Source organism: Clupea harengus, chromosome 2, assembly GCF_900700415.2.
Source record: "Clupea harengus chromosome 2, Ch_v2.0.2, whole genome shotgun sequence".
In the NCBI taxonomy this organism is placed as follows: Eukaryota; Metazoa; Chordata; class Actinopteri; order Clupeiformes; family Clupeidae; genus Clupea; species Clupea harengus.
This window is the reverse complement of record NC_045153.1, coordinates 3,903,469-3,928,468: the sequence shown is the minus strand read 5'-3', so window position 1 is coordinate 3,928,468 and position 25,000 is coordinate 3,903,469. Positions and strand designations below refer to the sequence as shown.

The 25,000-nt window shown below is 41.0% G+C and overlaps 1 protein-coding gene across 1 annotated transcript in view; it reads right to left on the bottom strand.

Annotated features, from left to right (window-relative positions):
* Positions 1–16,294, bottom strand: part of LOC116223436 (zinc-binding protein A33-like) — a 20,361-nt gene extending 4,067 nt beyond the window's left edge. Inside the window, exons 1-4 of the mRNA XM_031580087.1 lie at positions 16,265–16,294; positions 6,671–7,033; positions 3,916–4,011; positions 3,563–3,793 (exon numbers count right to left, since the gene is read on the bottom strand). Coding sequence (XP_031435947.1) covers positions 3,563–3,793; positions 3,916–4,011; positions 6,671–7,033; positions 16,265–16,294 — 720 coding nt within the window. The remainder of the gene's footprint in view (positions 1–3,562; positions 3,794–3,915; positions 4,012–6,670; positions 7,034–16,264) is intronic.
* Between the last annotated feature and the right edge of the window lie 8,706 nt (positions 16,295–25,000).

The following is a 25,000-nucleotide window of genomic DNA, read 5'->3' as shown; positions in this document are numbered from 1 at the left end:
CACCTGTCAACTACTACTGGAGTTACAGACATGCACCATCTGTCATCTACTACTGGAGTTACAGACATGCACCATCTGTCATCTACTACTGGAGTTACAGACATGCACCATCTGTCTACTACTACTGGAGTTACAGACATGCACCATCTGTCAACTACTGGAGTTACAGACATGCACCATCTGTCTACTACTGGAGTTAAAGACATGCACCATCTGTCTGAAACGGTGCAGAAACATGAGCAGTCGGAGCTCCACATGGACAGCTGTCTGAAGTTCTCTGCTGTTGGGAGTGTGAACATTGTCACTCAGCTGGATGAGGGATACAGGCTAGCAGTGCGCTGCAACAACGATGAGGTGAGTAATAACCAGCACATCCTAAACCGGTTTATCCAGTGTGTAAACATTTTTGTGCCATTTTTAAGTTAGCCCTGCCATGCAAGGATGAAACGGAGGGCTCCACCAACTCTGGTATTTCTCTTGGATTGGCCGACTTTGGCACAGTTGGACGAAGTATTTAATGAGCATCTTAAAAATGCTACAGTTTTCAAGGGCACATCGAAGACTGTTCAAAACGAGCTACTGGAGTGTATGCTAGCGGTCGTGAGGGAACTCATTGTGGAGGAGGTGAAGTGGACTAACTATGTAGCCATTCAAGCTGACGAGACCACGGACGTTTCCACTCAGACACAGCTGGTGTTTGTGCTCAGGTACAGTACATCGACAGCAGCCATACAGTGCAGGGACGCTTTTATGAGTTTCTTCGCCTCACGGATTCAACATCGACCTCAATCGCCAATGTGCTTTTGGACAGACTGGACAGTATGAGAAACTCATGGCCCAAGCCTATGATGGGACAGAAGGCTGTTGTGCAGCAAAAGGTGTGTAAGCAGTTCAATGCCCATTATGTCCACTGCAATGCATATCAGCTCAATTTGATCATGCAACAAGCTACTTCTCAAATCAGGAAAGTAAAGGATTATTTTTTCCGAACTTTCGGTCACCGAAAATAACCAACATTCTTGACCATATTGTTGTGTGAAGGCTGCCCAGAACTTCGTCCACAAGGTGGCACTTTAACAGCAGAATCGTCAACACTGTGTATGAGAACCGAGACGACCTCCTTGAATGTTTTGAAGTCATCCGAACATCAGGTTCATTTGAGGAGTCCACAGTGAGAGAGGAGAGAGGAGTCCACAGTGAGAGAGGAGAGAGGAGAGAGGAGTCCACAGTGAGAGAGGAGAGAGGAGTCCACAGTGAGAGAGGAGAGAGGAGAGAGGAGTCCACAGTGAGAGAGGAGAGAGGAGCCTACAGGATGAGGACTTCACTGGCACTGTTCTTTATTATGAATCTATACAATTGGCCAGAAGATAGTTGTTCATTTATATGAATCTATACGATTGGTCAGAAGATGGTTGTTCTTTTATATGAATCTATACGATTGGCCAGAAGATGGTTGTTCATTTATATGAATCTATACGATTGGTCAGAAGATGGTTGTTCTTTTATATGAATCTATACGATTGGCCAGAAGATGGTTGTTCTTTTATATGAATCTATACGATTGGCCAGAAGATGGTTGTTCTTTTATATGAATCTATACGATTGGTCAGAAGATGGTTGTTCTTTTATATGAATCTATACGATTGGTCAGAAGATGGTTGTTCTTTTATATGAATCTATACGATTGGTCAGAAGATGGTTGTTCTTTTATATGAATCTATACGATTGGCCAGAAGATAGTTGTTCATTTATATGAATCTATACGATTGGTCAGAAGATGGTTGTTCTTTTATATGAATCTATACGATTGGCCAGAAGATGGTTGTTCATTTATATGAATCTATACGATTGGTCAGAAGATGGTTGTTCTTTTATATGAATCTATACGATTGGCCAGAAGATGGTTGTTCTTTTATATGAATCTATACGATTGGCCAGAAGATGGTTGTTCTTTTATATGAATCTATACGATTGGTCAGAAGATGGTTGTTCTTTTATATGAATCTATACGATTGGTCAGAAGATGGTTGTTCTTTTATATGAATCTATACGATTGGTCAGAAGATGGTTGTTCTTTTATATGAATCTATACGATTGGCCAGAAGATGGTTGTTCTTTTATATGAATCTATACGATTGGTCAGAAGATGGTTGTTCTTTTATATGAATCTATACGATTGGTCAGAAGATGGTTGTTCTTTTATATGAATCTATACGATTGGTCAGAAGATGGTTGTTCTTTTATATGAATCTATACGATTGGTCAGAAGATGGTTGTTCATTTCCACAAGTTTATACAATTAGTCAGAATATCGTTGTTCATGTTTACAAATCCATACAAATTGCTGTGTTTATCTTGCTCACTTGGTGTGAATGAAGCTCTGGTGCACATATCTCCAATTCAACCATGTGGCCTGTGAGAAGGTGAATTTCCTCCCTTCTCACTGGAGCAGGAAAAGGGCCTTTGCCCCTTTAAGACACTGACTCCCCCACCGTAATGGTTGGTTCCGTGCTCCCCTCATTGGCATGAGGGAGAGCCTTGTGAGGAGAGACTGTTTGTAAGAGGCATGAGAGCACGGACAAAGAGAGGTATCGAGATAAAAATACTTCCCTGATGAGGTGAAGGTGTTTTTGTGTCTAGTTGTGTGGACACGGTGTCTTTGTGCTTTGTCTTTGTGTCTTGTATATTGTGCCTGTTTTTGTGTGCTTGTTTTGTTTTGTTTGGTTTGGTTGGTACGGCTAGCTATGTACTTAGCTACGTACTGAGTGCCTGGGCCTAGTTTGGGCCTGGCTTGGGCCTTGAGTGGGTGCTGATATTTGGGCCTAATCGGCCAAGCAGGTGCCTAGGGTGCCAGGTTACTTCAGTCCCGGGTGAGTACGGCCGGTATCTGTTATCTGTTTGATTTACATGTGTTTATGTTGTGTGCACTGTGTTGGGGTTGACAGTCCCCCCCTGTAAATAAATATATATATAGTTTTTTTTATCAAACGACCATCTCCTGCACTGTATTTCCCCTACACCACCAATTCCAGTCGCCACATCCCTAAAAGAATGTGGGGTGACCGTCCGGTCTTGCACATGGCCTTTTTGAAGAAAGTCATGAATGAATATTTATTAGAATTCTTGGGTTAAACCTAGCAGCACCTCATCATTCTGGTTTGGCCTTCAATCAGCCAATACATATTGTTGGTTTTGACTTATATGTTGCCGCCTTCTTTATGTTGTTACTGGACATATCATGTGTCCAGGTAAGCTATTTTACATTATACAACATTTGAGTAATGTGAATAATGAAAAAGTGGGATAGTTTATTGTAGAGCCACATCATTTTTGCTTACGAAGGCTCCTGGATGTAACTTTCTTCCATAGCTTTCCACCTGTGACTTATGTAGCTTGAGGGGAAACCTTTCATTTGTGTGCTGCCATCTAGTGGAAAACAAGGTATTTCTTTGCTTTTTCAGCTAACAATAAATTGATACAATTGTCTTGCTTAATGTACCTACTGAATGAACACACACACACACACACACACACTATGATAAGGACAGTAGATGGTTCTTACTTGTAGAAATGTGATGTCATCAGATCCCACCTTCTCTTCTATGGCTCTGATGGTGTCTGAAAGAGATGAGATCTCTCTGCTCATCTTCTCAATCTTCTTCTTCATCATCTGACTCTTCTGTTCCTCTTCATCTCTCAGTGAAGCTGTCCTGGCTCTCTCTTCATCTCGTAGAAACTTGTGAAGCTTCTCAAACTCCTCCTTGATCTGCTTCTCTGTGTTCTGGGCCTGAGTCTGGAATAAGGTCAATAACAGAGAAAGTGTCTACTAGGGAATTCCTCTGGATTAACACACTTCATAAAAGCTTCTTCCAACGTCTGTAGATATTCTATTCATGCTTGAGTCCTGACTCTCACCTTAATGTGTTTTGCTGTTTTATCATAGGTGAGTTTTACTTTTTCAAAAGCCTTAAGCTTTTCCTTTAAGGGATCCACTTTGACCTTGAGCTCCTCCTGGAAGAGAGAGAGAGAGAGAGAGAAAGAGAGAGAGACTTATGTAGCATCCTAAGTTCAAGGATCATAGACTTCATCACAGAACATAATTTATTAGGCAACAGCCAAATTGGATTCCTACCTAAATTTAGAACTACAGATCATATCTTCACATTAAACACACTAATTGACAACTATATGAACAAAAATAATACAAAGATTTATGCCTGTTTTGTGGATTTTCAAGACGCCTTTGATTGAGTCTGGCACAACGGCCTTTTCCTAAAATTACTTGAAAGTGGTATAGGAGGGAAAACATACGATCTGATCAAATCAACGTACACTAACGGGAGGTGCTCAATTAAAATTGGAACAAATAAAACAGATTCTTTCTTTCAGAGAAGTGGAGTAAGGCAGGGCTGTAACCTTAGCCCCACATTATTGAATATATACATAAATTAATTGTCAAAACAAATAGAGAACTCCCCTGCACCTGGGCCCTGTTCGTCGTAAGGGTTGAAGCTAAGTTAATTAATTGTCCTTTTAGCCCGTTAACATTAGCGAGCTGATTGAGAAGAGCAAATATCGGGTCGTCAACGGCTGATCCGCATCCAAATCATGTGGTTAATTTCAACCAGGCTAAACTTATCAGGGTCCTACTTCAAAAGGCAGGAAAGGTCGATCACCAAAACAATGATTTTCTAACGGTATAAGAAAAGGGCTCTTTTTTCTCCGCTGGCGAGCGGGAGATGAACATGAACGCTTATGAAGAATACAAGACCATAATCATGGCAAAATTCAACACTGCCACCGCTGTGAGAGCAAGACACGAAGCGGTGTGTTGGGATGTTTATAGGTTGAAATCTATGTATGAATACATGACAGCAAGTGTGAACTGGTACAGAAAATACCGCTACTGGTTAGTAACTGCAAGATTGCTAGTTCGATTCCCTCACCTCCTACCTCGGTGTAGTTTTACATTTCCTTGTAGGTCGCTTTGAATAAAAGCGTCTGTTAAATGACTACATGTATTAATAACAAATGCAATAAATTGACGCAGTGAAAATTAATTGTGTGTATTTCTCTCTATTCTTATCATGAGTCCACCTTAATCATTTTCTACAATAATGATATGCTATGTTGTACTAATAACACTGGCATATAATTATGAGTGCTTTGTTCTCCGCATCGCTGACACTACAAAAAGTACCACTCGCAAAACAGCGCAAGATAGTCAATGTTCGACTGTGGTGTTTGCAATAAATGACTCGAGAAGGTCTTGTAAATTAATGATTCCTTGTCGGCTAAATCGGTACCGCTCATACAAGAACTCATCATGATGGAATAATGGATCTTGTCGATCGCAAAGAACTCTCTGCCTACGCTAATCTAACTATCTAATATGGCTTCTTGGTCAATAGGATCCCTCCTTTTTCCGGGGGTGTGGCAAGCTTATCCAGCTACACTTTTGTTAGCCTGCGCTGGAGCAGGTTAGTGCTAATTGATATGTTACTATGGTGATTTATCAAAAGTTGCTTCCACGGACCAAAAAGAGGGGTGTTTTTTATCTTAGCCTGAAAATTAGCTCGCCAAACTGCTTAGCTCGCTACGACGAATACCCCCCTGGCCTGAAACTACAAGACACTTGTTACGACCACATGTGGTGGTTTCTTTGTTTGTCACTTTCCATCCCTTCTCTGTAGCTCCGCCCAGGTTGTGCTCGCCCTGATTGCCAGATTAGATGCAGCTGGCCAGGTGATCAAGCAGCAGATAAAGACTCCAGTTTCCTGCTGCATAGGAGAGGCTTCTAGCTTGGTGACTGCTGTTCTTGCTGCCTCTTAGCCTGGATTTTTGTTGTACAGCTATGTTTGTCTTGTAGTTGTTAAATCATGTTGTACTTTTAAAGGTGTTTTTAGTAAATGTTTTGGGTCAGTGGTGGAATGTTTGTTCGCCCCATAGGACCACTAAAGTTGGGGCGTAACACATATGTATCACTAAACAGACAGTACACCGTGGGAAACTACCTGACCACAGTGTCTGATAAAAAAAACCGGAGGAAAACTTTAACTAAATACAGACTGAGTGAGCACAACCTGGCAGTAGAAGTCGGCCGGCACAGACAGACCTGGCTGCCCAGAGAGGAGAGGCTGTGCTCCTTCTGTAACCAGAGATTACCATTGTGATTGTACATGTTGTGTAAACATGCTTGAGCACAGTGTATTGTATGCAGTACAATAGGAGAGAGAGAGAGAGAGAATAATAGTAGTAATACAGTAGTCTTTTACATACAAAGCAATTTGTGACGCCCCTTGGTGACTATTCCAACATTTGCTGGCATATTTATGAAAAGTCCTGAATTTGAAAATAATAAAGACAAATCAAGTCTCACATGTCAGTGAGCCTCTTGACTACAGCAATACTGAGTCAGATTTTTAAATATGACTTTGGCAGAACATGGATTGCCACTACTAAAGCAACAAATGGATACATTTGGATGGCCTTCTTGAGGGGAAAAGGAGTGAAATGATGATGCTGCCACCTAGTGTTGAGTTACAGTAATAACAGCAACTACAGGGATTTTGAATTTTGTGATTAGCAAATCATTGTTTATAATGATGGACTAAATGTTGGGCTATAGCTTGTTGTTAGTTATCCAATACATAATATTTATCAAACTTACCTTGTGGTCAACTGCTGCTTCAGCAATGGGACTGAAGTTGTGATTCTTGTGTAGTTTTGAGTCTCGACACAAGAAACACACAAGCTGCTGATCATCATGACAAAACAGCTTGAGTTTGTCGCCATGGAGACTACAGAGTGCTCCTCTCTGACCTCTCTCCTGTAAAAATGTCTCACACAGGTTTCTTAATGCACGGTTGGTTGGTGGCTCGTCCCTCGATGACCTCCTCCTGCAGACTGGACATTCTCTGGATCCTTTGGTTCTCCAGCACTGCTGCAGACAGACTTTACAGAAGCTGTGACTACATGACAGAACAACTGGGTCCTTGAAGATGTCAGTGCACACAGAACAGGATAAATCCTCCTCTAACTTTGAAGCCATTTTCCAAGAGTAAATATAAATCTGTGTTAAGCTTCCCTCTCGTTGTAAGTTTTTCCCCAAACTTTACTTTCTCTTTCAGGAGTTTGACAAATCCAGTCAGTTTCTGAGTCCTCTTGTTGGTTTAACCTATGTATGCAAGCATGGCAACCTCTCCAACGTCTTTATGAAAACAACTATGTCCAGTTTGAGTGTCTTTAAATTAGAAAAATCAAGTCTTGTTGTTTTAACCTATGTATGTGAGCATAGCAACCTCTCCAACGTCTGAGTGTTTTTCATTCTATTCTCATCTGACCTGCTGGAGCAGTTTTGTGACGGTGTGACGGGGAACACAGCAGCCGCCCTTCACTGAGCTTCACCTCCTCCTCCAGGAAAGGAGAGTCAGAGGGAGGGATCTGGAGGAGCAGGGAGCTGATTGGTCAGTCTCACAACAGTCCTCCAATAAACAGTTCTTTAGCGCCTCCTAGTCTTGAGGATCAGAGGTCAAAGTACCTGGATGAGTGAGCTCTAACTTACAGGCAGAAACAGGCTTCATGTCAGTGTTTTTCCTCCACTATCCACAGAAATGTTGTTCTGATCTCATTCCTACTGCAGACACACAGAGAGCTGTCTGTGCTGTGAATGACACCTCCAGTGTACACACTCTCAGCACATCCAGTGTGTCTGATTTTCAGTGACATTATCAAGGGAAACATCTGTATTCTTTAACGAAGCGGGATTGGCCAAATTCTTGTGGCTTCACTGGAATATTCAAAGAAATATGAAAAACAAATCTAATCTAATCGCAAATAATGATCATATGTATGAAATAAAATAGTCGGCAAACAAAGACATCCATGCAACTCCCTTTGACTCTGCTTTTGTCTCTTCGTGTGAGCTTTGGTGTTACACCAAGAAGACTCGACGTCACTCAGTAACTCGTCATTCCTGTCCAACAGCCTCGCTACATCTAGTCTACGTGTACAGAGTGTACTCTCTAATGTTGCCTTAGAATGCTGCTTTCAGAGCGTCGGTACATTCCATGTATTCTATCGTCAAACTAATTTCTTCTTCCCGAGTCTCTCTGGAGACACAGAAACATTTCTACTGGAGTTTGAGTTTCTGCATCTAGTACACTGCAGTCGGAAACATGTGCCATGCCTAACATTCTAACAATTTGTGTGTATACTGTTTGATAATAATGTAGGTGATAAATGTATGTACAAATGTTTACTTGTATTTTCCGCAATCTTTATCACTCGAATGCTCTCTACTGTCCCATAAGGTTCAGACACGTATAACATTTCCAGCCTGGTGTTTTCCATTGTTGGTTACATTTTGGCTGCCTTTGTGTGTGTGTGTGTGTGTGTGTGTGTGTGTGTGTGTGTGTGTGTGTGTGTGTGTGTGTGTGTGTGTGTGTGTGTGTGTGTGTGTGTGTGTGTGTGTGTGTGTGTGTGTGTGTGTGTGTGTTTGTGTGGAGGAGGAGATGGCTTGTCACTTATTGAGGTTACCACACAGACAAGACAAGGCAAAACAGCACCATTCAACTGAAATGAAATCTAGTTTACAGTCACAGCTCAGGAGCAGACTGTCAGAGCTCACTGCCAAACTCAGCCCAACCTCATTCTTCAGCCAGGGTGAGGCTTGCTCAAGAGAGAGAGGCGCCTGATTGGCCACCTGCATCACCAGGAGGAATAGTCTTTGCAGAACCGGTTGGCATGTGTTTCCCAGCACAGAGGGAGGGAGAGGGAGGGAGAGGGAAAGAGTGAGAGCGACAACTAGCTGCCATTTGCTTTGCTGAAACTCAGGGCTTGTGTCATTTCCATCTTTTGAACATGTATTAGGGGCACAGAAGTAGTTCCTCTGAACTGCCATCATCAGCCATAATCATGTACGCCTTTCTATTAATTATCAACCTGCACTAAACATGACAATAACATACTGACTGGGAGATGCAGATCTGTCTTTTCATGGTAGCATCATATAAAATACCATCTTTAGAGCATCTATCAGCTTTCACAGTGTAACCCTGCAAAGTAGTCTTTGACAGCAGCAGTATGAGCCACAAATATGCTACAAAATCCAATATGAGACCAATCCTCCATAGATACATGTCAAATAAATATGATCCCAAATCAGGTTCTACAGGTTTCTGCTGGTTCCTGAGCTGTGAGTGTTTATTCTTTATCGTCAAGGTCTGAAACAAGATTTAGAGGTCAAGGAGGACAAGTCTCCACATGACCACATTAAAAATGAATCATAGACTTGGTAACACACAGGCTGTTTATCGTCCAGACAGAAGAGCTTGAGTTTCTCACTGTGCAGACTGCAGAGCACCTCAGACCCTGCTGAAGCTCTCTGACTTCTCTCCCGTAAGAAGGTCTCACACAGGTTCTTTAATGTTAGACTGACTGGAGGATGTTCCTTTGATGATCTTCTCCTGCAGACTGGACATTCCCTGGATATTTTGATTTTCCAGAACTGCTGCAGACAGACTTTACACACACTGTGACGTCTTTAAGGACCCTGTCGTCCTCTCATGCAGTCACAGCACACTGGACAAGAGAAATCCTCTTCTGCCTCTGGATGACATATTTTCTTTGGTATTTGTTACAATGGTTGCTTATACAGTACAGTTGGCTTTTACTTTTTTATTTTTATTTATTAGACAATGGGAATATTACATTACATCTGCATAAGTAAAAGCATTACATGAATGTTTGATTCTCCTCTCATTGTCTCTTTTTTTCCCTTTTTAAATCATTCATACATTTCTGAACTATTGACAAGAACAAGGGAGGCTTTTACTTTTTAAGTCAAGGTCATGTCAGTCTCTAAATATGAAGATGAAAATCCAGATTAAATCCACAAGGCTATGTCTCCTCCTTCATGCAAGAATGACTGCCTTGCTTGTTCAACATAGACATGTTACACACCAGAGAACTCTAATCACTTGAATCTTCAAGAATAGAAAAACTCACTCCACACCTCCTTGCCCAGTCAAGGTGAGACAGAGGGAGGGAAGAAGATTCTGATTGGTCAGTTCCACACCTCCTTGCCCAGTCAAGGTGAGGCAGAGGGAGGGGAGAAGACTCTGATTGGTCAGTTCCACACCTCCTTGTCCAGTCAAGGTGAGCCAGAGGGAGGGAAGAAGATTCTGATTGGTCAGTGTGCTTTCAGACTGTAAAGTTCAATGCACATTGCCATCTACTGGTGAAATGTGAGTATTGAATCTGCTGCATAAAAAAAGTACAGTGATGTGATATGGTTGCAGAGTTCACATTTAAAACTAAACCATGTCATTGTGAGTTTATCTCTTATGTGCATTTTGGCAGAGTATTCAAAATCTATTTCTCATGATATCTCATGTCTGCACTTGGATCCCTTATTTCATAACCAGAGACATTTATTTTGTTGTGCATCTTTGAACATTTATTCACAAATCACACAAGCTTTTTAATCATCTTCACAGTGGAACCTGATGTCCCTTTTGTGAACAGTGCAGGGAATGAATGAATGAATTAATTAATTAATTAATTAATGTATGAATGAATGAACAAAATCAATAAATTAATGTCTTATTCAATTTGAAGTGTCTCTGACTTTGTTTCCCTGTGTTCTATCTAGTAAGAGTTTCTGAGTGAGAAATGTGATCCCTGGATCTCTGAGCAGGTGCTGGTTGTTATGGACAGATGCCCCATTCCCACAGAAGCTGATGTAGCAAACTCTGTCAAATGTCCCTGTTATGTGACTCTGTACCCTTACTGGCACCCGTAAGACAAACAGCTTGAGTGTCCTTGTCTGGCCATCCTCTCTCTGGTTCACTCACTGTGAGCTTCATCTCTGCTCTGTCCTGTGCTGATGAAACTTAGTTGGAAAGACATTTGAGCACTCAAAGGAGATATCAGAAAGGTGTGTTGCAGTATTCCACCAACAGATGGCAGTATTTCAGTATGTTGGATGTAACTGCACCCCTACCTTGAACCTTCCTATAAATGGGTTAATATCCCCTGTTGACCCTTGACCCCAATCAACACCCCTGTTTGTGTCCCTGAGGGAGGTGTTCCTCTCCTGTCCTCTAGCCCTGTCTGTGGAGCCTGTGGACTGGTTTGGTACTTTACTATTGGGTATGGTTTTAGTTATAGTATTTAGCACACGCTTTTGTACGAAGCAAATATAATAATATAAATAAGCCTAATTAAAATTACTTCAAGAAACAATATAAGATACCAATTCATATTATTAATAATAGTAATAATAATAATATATAATTAGACACTGATGGTTATCAGCTCTAAACTGGTGTCTTTGGTCACTGGTTGTACAGGCAGACAGGTGAAGAAGAATGAGATGGACATGTGGAGGTCAACCACACAAATGTTTCCTGCTTAACTGATGTTGACTTTGACCTTTGATCACATACACACACACACACACACACACAAACACACATACACTCTTCTCTGCCACTGTGTGTTCCCATGGTAACCAATCAAACTTTATTATTAGAAACACATAACAAAAGACAATAACATTGAATTACAGTATATAAATATAATTACATCTGTAAGTATAAAATATACATATATATACTGTATGTAATGACTTTGGAAGAACATTTAAGAATTGTGTATTAAATGATTATATTGTTCCAGAAATTAATTCGTACACAAGTGATCTTTCCCTCATTCATGTTATATGTCCATTAAAACTCTGTGTAAAATGTTTACTACAGACCAGTCATCAGATCAGTGGAGCCTCTGATAACTGATTCATCTCCTACTACAGATCAGTCCTGGTCCAGACAGAGACACTATCAGCTCTCACCGTGCTGATCTACTCTTACACAAACCTTCACTGGTAAGATCATCAGTGGAGAGAGTTTACAGCCAATAGCATTTAAAAAAAAAGTATAAAAACACTCGGTAACACTTTCTATGAAGCCTAGCTTTATAAGGCCCTATGAGGGCATTATAATGGCCTTAATAATGACTTATAAAGTAGCTATAAGTCATTATAGTAATCATTATAACTATGTATAATGTCTTCACAATGACTCAAAACCACCTTTATGAAACATTATATCAGTTAATTATAAATGGTTATAATTTAAGACGTAATAATGCATTATAAATATGTGATCGTCAGTCTGTGTGTCAGTAACACTTTCTATGAAGCCTGCCTTTATAAGGCCCTATAAGGGCTATATGTCATTGTAGCACTAATTATAGCTATGTAAGTAAGTCTTGACAGCACCCCATAACGACCTTTATGATATAATATTCATATTCATTTATGGTTATTAGCATGGTGACTATGCTGCTATACAGACATAGAATATTATAAACTGCCATACGATTTTATAAGTGGACTTTGTCAGCTTTAAGTAAAGTGACAAAAGGTTAGTGTTGCTATGAACAGAAACAAGATTATTATAAGATAGGATAAGGCATTATGAACTTATTAAAACAAATGATTACTCTGACAGTAAATACAACAGGATACAATGTAATTTCAACAATGACCAGAACATTGATTTGGAAAGTTCCCCTTGTCCATTTCAGCCTCGTTTCAATTTCAGCATAACAATTTCATCGATGGCCATTGGAGCAGGGGCATCTGCAAAACAAAATGAGTTCAACCCAGAGTAGGGCACTCTTGGACAATTTTATGAAGTAAGTCTACTACTCTCCCTTGTACGTCGCTTTGGACAAAAGCGTCTGCTAAATGACTAAATGTAAATGTAAATGTACTATTTAGACTAAAGTAGTGGTTCTGACCAGGTTCACCCCCTACCCCCCCAACATGTACCACTCCTTGGGAAACCTGAGTCAAATGCCTTAAGAACAGTTATCTACAGTTCATGTGGTTTTATTTAAGTCAATGTTCTGCCATTGTTGAAATTACATTGTGTGTGTGAGAGTGTGTAGGTGTGTGTTATTATCAGGGTCAGAGAATGACACCTCTCCTCTGTCCCAGTCCAGCTGCACTCTGATCCTCTGGAGTTTCTGCTTCAGACCTGGCCTTTCACCTCACATCATAAGAAATAATAACATGTGTGAAAGAAATCATGATGTGTATGATTGAACATTACAGCCACAGGAATGAACATCTCTCTCTCACTCTCTTTCTCTCTCACGCTGTGTGTGTGTGTGTGTGTGTGTGTGTGTGTGTGTGTGTGTGTGTTTGCTTGCTATTACTGAAGTCCACACAGCTGAGAGACTGGAGATACAGATACTTGACCACTAGGTTCCAGTATTGTTCATTTAATAGGAAAGCTCCGTACCATAGCCTGCCTTTGTTCAAAAGACCATTATAGCTATCATTGAATCATAGCCATGCGTACATGAATAAGATGAAATATCAAATGTGAGAAAAGACAACAGCATTGTAATGGTTTAATAGTGATGTTTATTTGTTCCCAAAAAGCTCAAGGATAGATCCTAAAACATATCCACACAGAAACACCAACATGTAAAACAGAAAAACAGTCAGGGAGCGTGATAAAGGACAATCATTCAGCACTTATGTCAGTGGATACTCAACATAGATTGTCAGGAAATTAAACACGAATTAAATCAAAATGTGTGACATGCTGGCGCACAGAACAGATATCATGAGATTCATATCAGTGTAGTCAATAGTGATTTATGATTGGCTCATATCAGTGTAGTCATTACTGATTTATGATTGGCTCATATCAGTGTAGTCATTAGTGATTTATGATTGGCTCATATCAGTGTAGTCATTAGTGATTTATGATTGGCTCGTATCAGTGTAGTCATTAGTGATTTATGATTGGCACCCCCCCTCCGTCTCCATCTCTTTCTGACTGTCAGTCCTGGTCCAGACAGAGACATCATCAGCTCTATCAGTGCTGCTCTACTGCTACTGAAGCCTTCACTGATAAGATCCTCAGAGGAAAGAGTTTACAGCCAGTATTAAAGTATGGAAACACTCTCTCAGTGAAAGTGTGTTTGAGAGTGTGTAGATGTTTGTTATTATCAGGGACAGAGAATGACAGCTTTCCTCTGTCCCAGTCCAGCTGCACTCTGATCCTCTGGGGTTTCTGCTTCACTGTGAGGAGAGTGGAGGGCTGTGGTGTAGAACCTGCTCCATATTCACCATCTTCATACCACACATACCACAGTCCACTCATGGAGTAATAGTCTCCTTTCCTCAGGAGAGACTCTGTCATCACACCCAAACTCCACCTTGTGTTCTGTCCAACCTCCACATTCCAGCAGTGAGTCCCTGAGTTAAAGCCCTCAGAGCCCAGGACACTGGCATACTCAACAAATCTCTCTGGGGTATCAGGAAGCTGATGTCTATCATCACCACGTCTCACACTGGTCAGGTCCTCAGACAGGATGAGAGTTGTGGCTGCAGTGTTGGGATCCAGAGTCACAGGAGCTGCAGAGTGAGAAACACAAATGGTTTAGGTGGAAAGAGCACACAAAAAGAGATACATACACATATACAAACTAGAGGTCATTATCTGTATCTGTATTTGTATATGTTAAACCAACAAAATTATCTGTCTTTGTGTCTGGATTCAGAAGGCCAGAAGTGGGTGTGGCATAGTCATGTTAAATCAGACACATGTATTTATTAGACTAATATTCATTGGTAATGCAATTGCTGTATTTTCAAAGGATCACATAGATTTATTTTAATCATTTATTTATCATATTATTAATAATGAAATATATTTTCACATCCTCATACTGTACTTTCCATCTCTTTTTTCATTTCTTTTTTCATTTTAATTTGTTACTGAACTAAGTTTTATGAACTGTCTGAACCCCCCAGCTTGTCCAAATGTCTGTGGTACAGTGAACCACATCGCCCTCCATGCTTAACAGGGATTTCCTCACCTTTGCTTTAACATCACAGTACAGGTTTGGTCCAACTGTACGTGAGAAATGCATGCGTGAGGGTACCCTGTAGCATGGTGCAGTGACAGTTAGGAGATTACGGAAACCCGTGTTTTCAACAACTGAGTAGGGCAAGAGGTCCTGGCAAATCATTTCAGCCAAAGTTTATGTAATCTGCTTGGAATTGTTTATGGTGTTTTTGAATTGAACACAGCCGTTATTGATGGTTGTGGCTGTGTATTATCCACTGCTGGGGGGGCCTGGGCAGACATGGTCACAAAGGGATGTTTGAGATGCATTTAAGCAATAAGGTACGAGAGGTAGTACTGTATCGTCAATTATGTACTGTTCAAGGATGTTGTTAGGCCTGACGCGTAGCGGACGATACAGTACTGCCTCTCGTACCTTATTGCTTTTATAATACGGTTGCCAGCGACATTATAAATAGTAAGTAAATAGTAAGCTGCCTTTCAGCACAAAATAGTTGTAGCCACCAAACGTTGTGTATCACATTTCAGTAGCCTAGAGAAAATAGTCCCTGTATGTGTGGCTGTTGCTATGCAACAGACAAACAGCATTGGGAACATCACGTTTGTTAGCCTAGCACAAAAAGTTTGTTGATGATTAGCTAGGAGATCGACATTAATTTGTGCGTCGTCTGAAAACATCCCAGGTCTCCTTGCTAGATCTCGCACCATCTCATTCATTCACATTGCTCATTTTACACGAAACATGATTGGTAACTGTCAAGCTTGAAATGACAACTAACGGTCACGCGAAATCTACCGTTATTTTGAGTGTGCACTGATATGAAACGCTCAGGTAAATGTAAACAGGTGTACAGTACATTATGGCTCAATACAGTACATCCCGTGACTCTCAACCAATCAGAATGCTTGATTCCATCTACCCGTATTATAAATGGTCATGCATTACTGATGTTGTTAGGTGTTTCACATCCCTGCCTTATTATTGTGGCCTTGTACAATTTGCAGCTGACTTTAGTCCCATCCAGTGGTGGCTGGTGAATTTTTTTGGGGGGGGGGCGCAGTTGGGGGGCGCGGTTTACTGAACAACCAGTAACGACATGTTGAGACATCATGGACCAAAGTTATGCCCATAGTGAATAATTATATATTTGATGACCCATTGTACAGGAATAAAGGAACATCTTCATCCATCCTGAGTGTCCCAGTCCTTACATAGCCAGCAAACACAACGCAGGCTAGAGGAGAAGCTCCGGCTGTACGTCCTCCCGGGGTCAATGCTCTGCTGCTGAATGTTTAAATCCGGACATTCGGGTCCCAAGTCTTTCACTCTCTTCTTATCAACATCTGATCGTCGATTAAACGGTGTTTACCACAGAGTTTTCAGTCACCGATGTCGCCATACTCACAAAACCAAAGTCTCTGCTAGCTATGTTGCTCTCGTAGATACTTGGGAGTTATATGGGATGTGTGAGGGAATGATAAAGGTGTCTGATTCGCCGAATAGTCCAATCACGTTGAAATAAGAAACAATGTAATTGGTTATGGGCACAACATTTTGAGCCCCAGAATCGAATTGTCATCCGCCAATGAGAAGCTGTCCTTGCTCTAATGAGTGTGAAAAGTTAGAGAGCTCCCATAGACTGCCATTTGGCCGGCGCCCCACCAGGGAGGAGGCGCTTTATGTTTGGTCACATTTAAGTGGCTGTTGACAGTATTGACGCCCTGTATTGACGCACCACCACCATCAGCTGGGCTGGTTGTAAAGTGCTCCTGGATAGCACACTGTTGGTTCGAGGGGTGCTGTAGAGTCAATTGCTAGGTCCTAAAAAATAGTATATGTGTGTGTGTGTGTGTGTGTGTGTGTGTGTTTGTAGGCCTACTATTATTATATTTATATGCTATCATAAAATTCACAAAGTTCATAAAATTCATAGATAAATATAAATATTGAATATATATATATATATATATATATATATATATGTATATATATATATAAAAGGGCAATAGGAAATGAATAGCTGAGTTCCTGCACTCCAATAAAAAGACAAAAAAGAAAGCAAAGACAAAGTGTGTGTGTACACATAGAAATTTGTATGTGTGTGGAACATTTCATCTAATGACTTTAGTTATTCACATCCTCTGGAGCAATTGGTAGGGTCTTTACATAGTCCAGAAAAGGTGTCCATGTTTTTTCAAAACTACTCAATGAACCTTTCAGGGAAAATCGCATCTTCTCTAGCTTAATATAATGTAGTGCATCTTTGATCCATCTATTGTGGGTAGGCAGTGAAATATGTTTCCATTTAATGAGTATGAGACATCTAGCTAAAAGTGACGTAAAGGACATAATTACATTAAGGTAAGGGGGGACATTAGTCCTGGGGGGAGCACCAAATAGAGCCGTAAGCGGGTCAGGCGGAACATCCACGCCAGATATATCCTTAAAGGATTTTAAAATGTCTGTCCAAAACTCAGGTAGGCGAGGACACGCCCAAAACATATGCACCAAGTCAGCAGGTGATTGTCCACAGCGGTTACATGCATCACTTACGTCAGGAAATATCCTTGCTAGTCTAGCATTGGTGTAATGAATGCGGTGTAAAATCTTGCATCGTATCAGACTGTGTTTACATGGGGTTTTAAAGAGAGAATATGATCAATTCCAGAATGAGCAGGGTGGTTCGGAAATTCTGGAAATTCCTTTTGTAAATAATGTCTAATTTGGAAGTAACAAAACAGATGGGATGCAGGCAGATTGAATCTCCTAGACAAGTCTGAAAATGATGAGAAAGTCCCTTTGCTGTACAAGTCGTCAATAGTTCTGATTCCCTTGTCAAACCAGGCTTGGAAGGTGAGATCAGTGCACAAAGGTTTAAACAGGTGATTTTGATAAATTGGGGAAAAAGAAGAAGGTCTGTTAAGACCAAAGTGCCTCCTGAATTGCGTCCAAATCTTGATGGTATGTGGAACAGTGGGCATAGAACTAATGACGGAGACGAGCGTTAAGCCTGAACATACTAAAGAATAGAGGGACTGCTGGGTGGAAGACATTTCCATTTGTGCCCAAAGAGGAGTGTTCTCTAGATTGGACCAATAGAGAAGCTTCTGAATATAGCATGCCCAATAGTAATAAAGAAAATTTGGAAGAGCCATCCCACCCATTGACTTGACGTTGCAGATATACTTTCTTAATGCGCCGTGGTTTGTTTACCCATAGAAAGGAAGATATAGTTTGATCAGATTTGGTGAAAAAGCTTTTCCTAATAAATACTGGGAAATGTTGGAAGAGGTATAGGAATTTGGGTAAGACAACCATTTTAGGTTAATACGGCTAACCAGTGATAGGGGTAGAGTGGACCAACGGCTGAAATCTTCCCTACATTGTTCCAGTAATGGGAGGACATTTTCCTTGAAAATATGAGGGAACGATTTAGTGATGAAGATACCCAAGTATTTAAACCCGCTATCCATCCGTTTAAAAGGAAAGAGTGAGTGAGGCATTCTTGTGGCTATTGGGTTTATAGGAAAGAGTTCACTTTTCTGAAAGTTCAATTTATACCCTGAAAATGTACCGAATTGATCCAGTATAGACATAATGATTGGAATAGAAGAAGTTGGATTGGATATATACAAGAGTAAGTCGTCAGCGTACAAGGACACTTTATGAGTAATTCCCGCTCACGCAATGCCCTCAAACCCTACCTCACTGCGCGGCCAAATAGCTAAAGGTTCAATGGCAATCGCAAACAGCAATGGGGATAGAGGCCAACCTTGTTTCGTGCCACGTTTGAGAGGAAAGAAAGCTGAATGTAAGTCATTAGTGATAACTGAAGCTACAGGGGCTGAATATAAGTTTAATCCATAAAAGTTTAATCCATGAAATTAAATCTCTGCTAAACCCCATTTTTCCCATAACAAAATAAAGGTAAGTCCACTCCACCCTATCAAAGGCCTTTTCTGCGTCCAATGAAAGGGGATTCAGAGCTTGGTGCATGAATTACATCAAGCAATCGCTTAGTGTTGAAGAAAGAGTGCCTCCCCTGGATAAAGCCTGTTTGATCAGTTGATATCGGGTCTGGGACCACTCGTCGGAGACGGTTATAGAGGACTTTAGCTCAAATCTTTTGGTCCACAATTATCGAGAGGGTTGTCGTGATCCCAAATATCTGGGGGGCATTCAGAGGAGTAAAGGTTGGAATAGAAATTAAAAAAGGTTTTATTAATATCTCTTGTGTCTGTGAGAACTGCACCAGTAGGTGATTTTATTTTAGTGATCAGTCTAGAAGCTGCAGCTGAACGAGCTTGATAGGCAAGAAGTTTACTTGATTTGTCCCCTGTCTCAAAAATACATTGTCTAGATTTGAGCAGAAGTAATTCAGCCTTACTTGTTGATAACATGTCAAACTCGGCCTGGAGATGAAGGCGTGGGCGTCTATTATACAGAGCCGGGGTAGGGGCTGTTGCATACTGATTGTCTAATTGTAAAATTTCCTCAGAGATCTTAGACAGTTTAACTGCTTCTGACTTTTTGGCGTATGACAGGTAAGAGATTATCTGACCCCGTAAACAGCTTTAAATGCTTTAAAAGCTTTAAATGCTTCCCACACAGTAGACTGGGAGACATCAGGGGTTTTATTAATTAAAAAAAATAATCCAATTTGAGAAGTGAGAAACTCCTTAAAAGTATTATAGACAGCAATGGGGAGTTAAAGCGCCACTGTCTTGAAGGAGCATAGCTTCTAGATAGGTTGATCTCCATAGAGGTGGGGGCGTGGTATGATATAACAATGCTGTGATATTTGCATGACTTAACCTTTGATAAAAGTCTATCATCCACAAGGAAGAAATCTATCCGAGAATATGTATGGTGTATGTCTGAAAAGAATGAGTATGCTTTGGTTGATGGGAAGTTGAACCTCCAGGGGTTAGACAGGCCCAGCTGCTTGGCGTAGGAGGCCATAACCTTATCAGAGCCAGAAAGGACAGCATCTTTGGTGGATGACCTATCTAGAGTGGTGATTTGGACCATATTGAAATCCCCCCCTATAATCAAAAAACTGTTGTCAAGACCTGGTAGCGTAGAGAAGAATTTGGAAATAAATTGACTGTCATCCCAATTAGGTGCATATAGGCAGGCAAGGACTACAAGAATGTTTTGGATGAGACCTGATACAATAACATACCGGCCATTGGGATCAGCAATAGAGGCATACCATTAACACAATCTGAATAAAACAAGTGCAGTCAACTAGATTTTTAAGCAGCAAATACTGAAAACTAAGCATAAATACAAAAGACAAATATTAGGTCGAAACACAGGTAGCTTACCATAGACAATTGCGCTCTATCAGAAAAAAAGTCTGCAGAGAGTAATTAGCACATACAAAATGGCAGTATCCTTTCAATGTTCTGCTTTGGAGAAAAAGAACAATGAATCCAAATCCAAATATATTAAGTAATAGGTAGGCTACTGTGCCTTTAATGAATCATTTATTGTACAGGTTATGATTTATTTGACATGAGGCCTATCAGGATTCATCACTTATAATGAATTCTGACGCTTAGTGATCCTTAGTGTCCAGTATGATTCTGTAGGAAATCTCCCTCTTTCAGTGATAGTAGTTTAAACTGATGGACTTGTCAGTGTCTTTTAGATGGAAGTATTTCTATTTTAAAGAGTTTGTTTAACAAATGTAACCATAATATAGTCAATGGGAGAATTATTTGTTCATTGTAAATTTACATTGACCACCAAATGGAAGAAATTAGTCAAATGCATAAAACATAAATCATTGGTACTTAGAGAAGGACAATAAGAATTGAATGTTGCAGATAAACACTGGTTAATTTGACTGTTCCTGTTCTTCCCTCACATTTTGCCTAAATGAGCTGGCAAAATGTGTGTGTGTGTGTGTCTGTGTGTGTGTGTGTGTTTGTATTTGTGAGTGTGTGGTCTTATGAGAACAGAAGCAGAGACACTATGAGCTCTAGTAAGGAAGAAGTGTGTGTGTGTGTGTGTGTGTGTGTGTGTGTGTGTGTGTGTGTGTGTGTGTGTGTGTGTGTGTGTGTGTGTGTGTGTGTGTCTCTATGAGAAAAGAAGCAGAGACACTATGAGCTCTAGTAGGATAGATGTGTGTCTGTGTGTTTCTGTGTGTTTCTGTGTCTGTGTTTGTGTGTGTATGAGTGTACCTGCTTGCCTTATGAGAGAAGAAGCAGATACGCTGTGTCTGTGTGTGTGTGTGTGTGTGTGTGTGTGTGTGTGTGTGTGTGTGTGTGTGCATGTGTGTGTGTGTGTGTGTGTGTGTTTTGTATCGGCTGGCCTTATGAGAACCGAAGCCGACACACATATCAGCTGTGTGTGTATGGTCTTATAACAGAAGCAGAGACACTATGAGCTGTAGTAGGGGAGATGTGTGTGTGTATATATGTGTGTGTGTGTGTGTGTGTGTGAGAGTGTGTGTGTGTGAGAGTGTGTGTGTGTGTGAGAGTGTGTGTGTGTGTGTGTGAGAGTGTGTGTGTGTCTGTGTGTTGTGAACGCCCAGTGTTCCAAGAGACACGACGAGGGTGTTTTCAGTAAAACACGTCCTTTATTAACTCTTACTTTACAAACAAAGGTAGTCAAACATAACTAAAAACAGGTAAACCCACCGGCTTTCCCCCAGTGTTACTGGCACCTTTCCCCCCTCGCAGTCCTGCTTCTATCTCTAACTCTAAAACTCTTGTCTGACTAGTTGCTGCTCAGGTGCCAAACTAGTCTAACAATTTGCACCTGAGCTTGCAATCAGTGGATGGCCCTGCCTCCCTAGTCCCCAGAGCACCTTTCCAGGGTCCTAACTTTATACCTAGTGGTACCACAGTGTGTGTGTGAGAGTGTGTGTGTGTGTGTGTGTATCTGCTGGCCTTATGAGAACCGAAGCCGACACACTATGAGCTGTGTTTGTATGGTGAACTCAATGCACTCACAACACCGTTACTCAGAAGATTCAAGCCTATTTCATGTTCGCATTAACTACAGCTACCTGCATACATCTGAAGCCTAACAAAGCATCGTTGGTATGTTGTGTGTTTGTGTGTGTGTGATTACGCTCCTCTACACCCCCACTGGCTTTGCAGTGTCAGTGCAACAGCCTTTGGGTGATAAATGGGCATAATTAGCTTGATTGTCAACACCTGAGGAGGTGTGGATTGGAGTGTGGATCGGGCCGAATTTTTGTATCCGAGCCCAGCCTGCGTCCGACAGAGTAGTGCCCGAGCCTGGCCCGAGACTGACAGCCATTCAAATATTTTGTCTGAACCCGACCTGAGCCCGACGGAGTCAATGTCTCAACTAATACTAATGACACATTTACGTAAGTTTTTTACGAATAGTCTGCCTTTATTAAACTCGGGCATCAACAGATAGATGCACTTGTTCACACAAACAAGCGCTGTTAAACGCACAAGCGCGCACAAGAGGGCAAATAAGCATATTTAAATTAAATTATTCACATTGCAAGAACTGAATGAAATAGCCTACACATTAAACACGCCAGGCATCTGCTATGCCTAAATAAAACTCACGTTATATGCTACACCAGAGGAGACACAACAAACAAGTCTTACCATTGAAGATCTTTTTTTTCTTGAAAACTTTAAGTGCACGGCAACGTTAGTTATAAAACTATCTACATAGTCTAACCATCGAGGTTTAATCCATGTTGTTGTGGAGAAAGAGGATGGCAATAATCATATTTCATTAAAACTTCACACTTCTTACATTAGACATAGGCCGTACCTAACCCAGTATGCCACCCAGCTGCTGGTGCAAACCTGGTGCAAACCTTGACTACTGAAACGCCCTCCTAACGGGCTTGCCGGCTTGCGTGGTGAAACCACTACAGATGATCCAGAACGCAGCAGCGCGTCTGGTGTTCAACCAACCAAAGAGGGCACACGTCACTTATGCTTGCCTACAGAGTGATTGCTGGTTCGGCTCCCACCTACCTTAATGTTCTTGGAAGGGCAAATTTTACACCAAGGAAGCTGCACTCGTCTAGTGAGCGTCGTTTGGCACTGCTGTCTGTGCAAGCACGGCAATCCAGACTATTCTCAGTTGTTGTTCCACGTTGGTGGAACAAACTGCCTAGCACCACCAGAGCAGGGGCGTCCTTCTCTACCTTTAAGAAGCTTTTGAAGACCCAACTCTTCAGAGAGCACCTCCCCTCCTAACTAGGGATGGGTATCGTTTGGGTTTTTCCGATACCGGTGCTTAACCGATACTTTTAAAACGATACCTGTGCCTAAACGGTGCCTGAACCGATACTTTAAAAAAAAAGCACAAAAATACGATTGACGACATTAAAAAAAGGCTTTTTTTATTGCCAAGGCAAAAAAAAATTATTCAAATGGAACAATATATTAACTGTTTAAAGTATACTATAAATATAAATAAATACAAAACACTTGGCTTCAAACTACAGCTTCAAACTTTTTAACTTCAAACTATGAACAATATACTAACTGTTAACTACTTAAATAAATATGAATGTATACAAAACACACACACACACTCTGTACACACACTACAGCTTCAAACTTCAGCAATTCTTTTGCAGAAATATGAGCATATTTGCCTTCGGAGTCAAAAATGTATTATTTTGTTTGCATTCATTTCATGAAATGTCACCATTTTCTGATTTATTTATTACGGAACAATTGCTAATCGCTAACGAGATGCTAGCGGCTAAAACTAGTGAAACCTCTTGAAATGTGCTTACTTTGACACTATGACAAACTAGTTAGTCAACAACTGTCCTAACACAGTCAAACATCAAGCAAGTGCAACACAAGACAAACCGGGCGGCTTCAGCCAAACCTACATAACCCAGTAATATGCCTACGGACCCTGGTATGGCAACGGCACGGAAGCGATTCTCCATATTAAAAGTTATTGTAGCGGCCCAATTTTTTTTAAGCTGTTATTTTAAGGTAAAACTGCTTATCCTAACCCTAACCCTGAAGTACAATTACTGCATAATGCCACTTTAATCTTGTTATTTGAACACACTGAGTACGTGAACTTGTACTGCCCCTTTAAGAGACTAGGTTTAGTTTTGCTGGCATCTCTGTTTAGTCTTCAGTCTGCGGTTGCTGATCTGCTTTTGACTCTTGCCTTCTCTCCCACCTTTACACACAATTGTTTTGTTGCATTTGCTGTATGTCGCGTTGTTGGAATCTTTTTGTGCGAAATACAGCCACACTTTTGACCGTTTACCTTTCGGTATTTTCTCTGTTAAATTGATGGCTATCTCTGTTTGTGTTTGCTCTGTGAAATGCTGCCTGCTCTTCGCTGTCATAAGACTGTTGCTATGAAAACACCAATGAGTGTGAGCGACACAGGCCAAAGTTTACATTGGGAGATAGGGCAGATAGGCAGTTGCCCCTCGAAATCTGCCTAGCAACCTGTGACCAAGAAAAAATTATTCAACAGATCGTACTCTACGCCACTAACATGACTGCTCGTTAGCTATCGCTAGTTTCCTACTGTTTTTGAACCAGCTTCCGTGTTTCATGTTGCAGCCTGAAATAATTCCTTTTACGTAAAACATTTTACGTAAGTTTTGTTCATTTAGCTGCATGATTTGTTGCTGTTATTTATTTCAATCGGCTCAGGCACCGAAAGAAATCTGCGTTGCATTTCGGTCCGGGTAGGTACCGGTTGTATAAGAACCGGTGCCATAATGGAACCGGTTCTCGGTACCCAACCCTACTCCTAACTGGCAATTCAACTAGTGCTTAACTTGCACTTACAGCAGTTACATTCCTGCACTTCTTTTTTTTCTATTTTGCCTTTCTATTTCTTTAGTAAAGTAGTATTTATTGTTACACTAGGTCTCTATTGCTTGTAGCTTCACTGTTCTCTCCCTTGTACATGGGGCGACAGTGGTACAGGAGGTAAAGAAGTCGTTTAGTAAGCAGAAGGTTGCTAGTTCGATTCCCTGTCGAAGCGTCCTTGAGCAAGACACTGAACCCCTAATTGCTCCTGATGTGCAGTGTGCCATCAGTGTAAATGTAAAATGTGTATACATTGTAAGTCGCAAATATGTAAGTCTCTTTGGATAAAA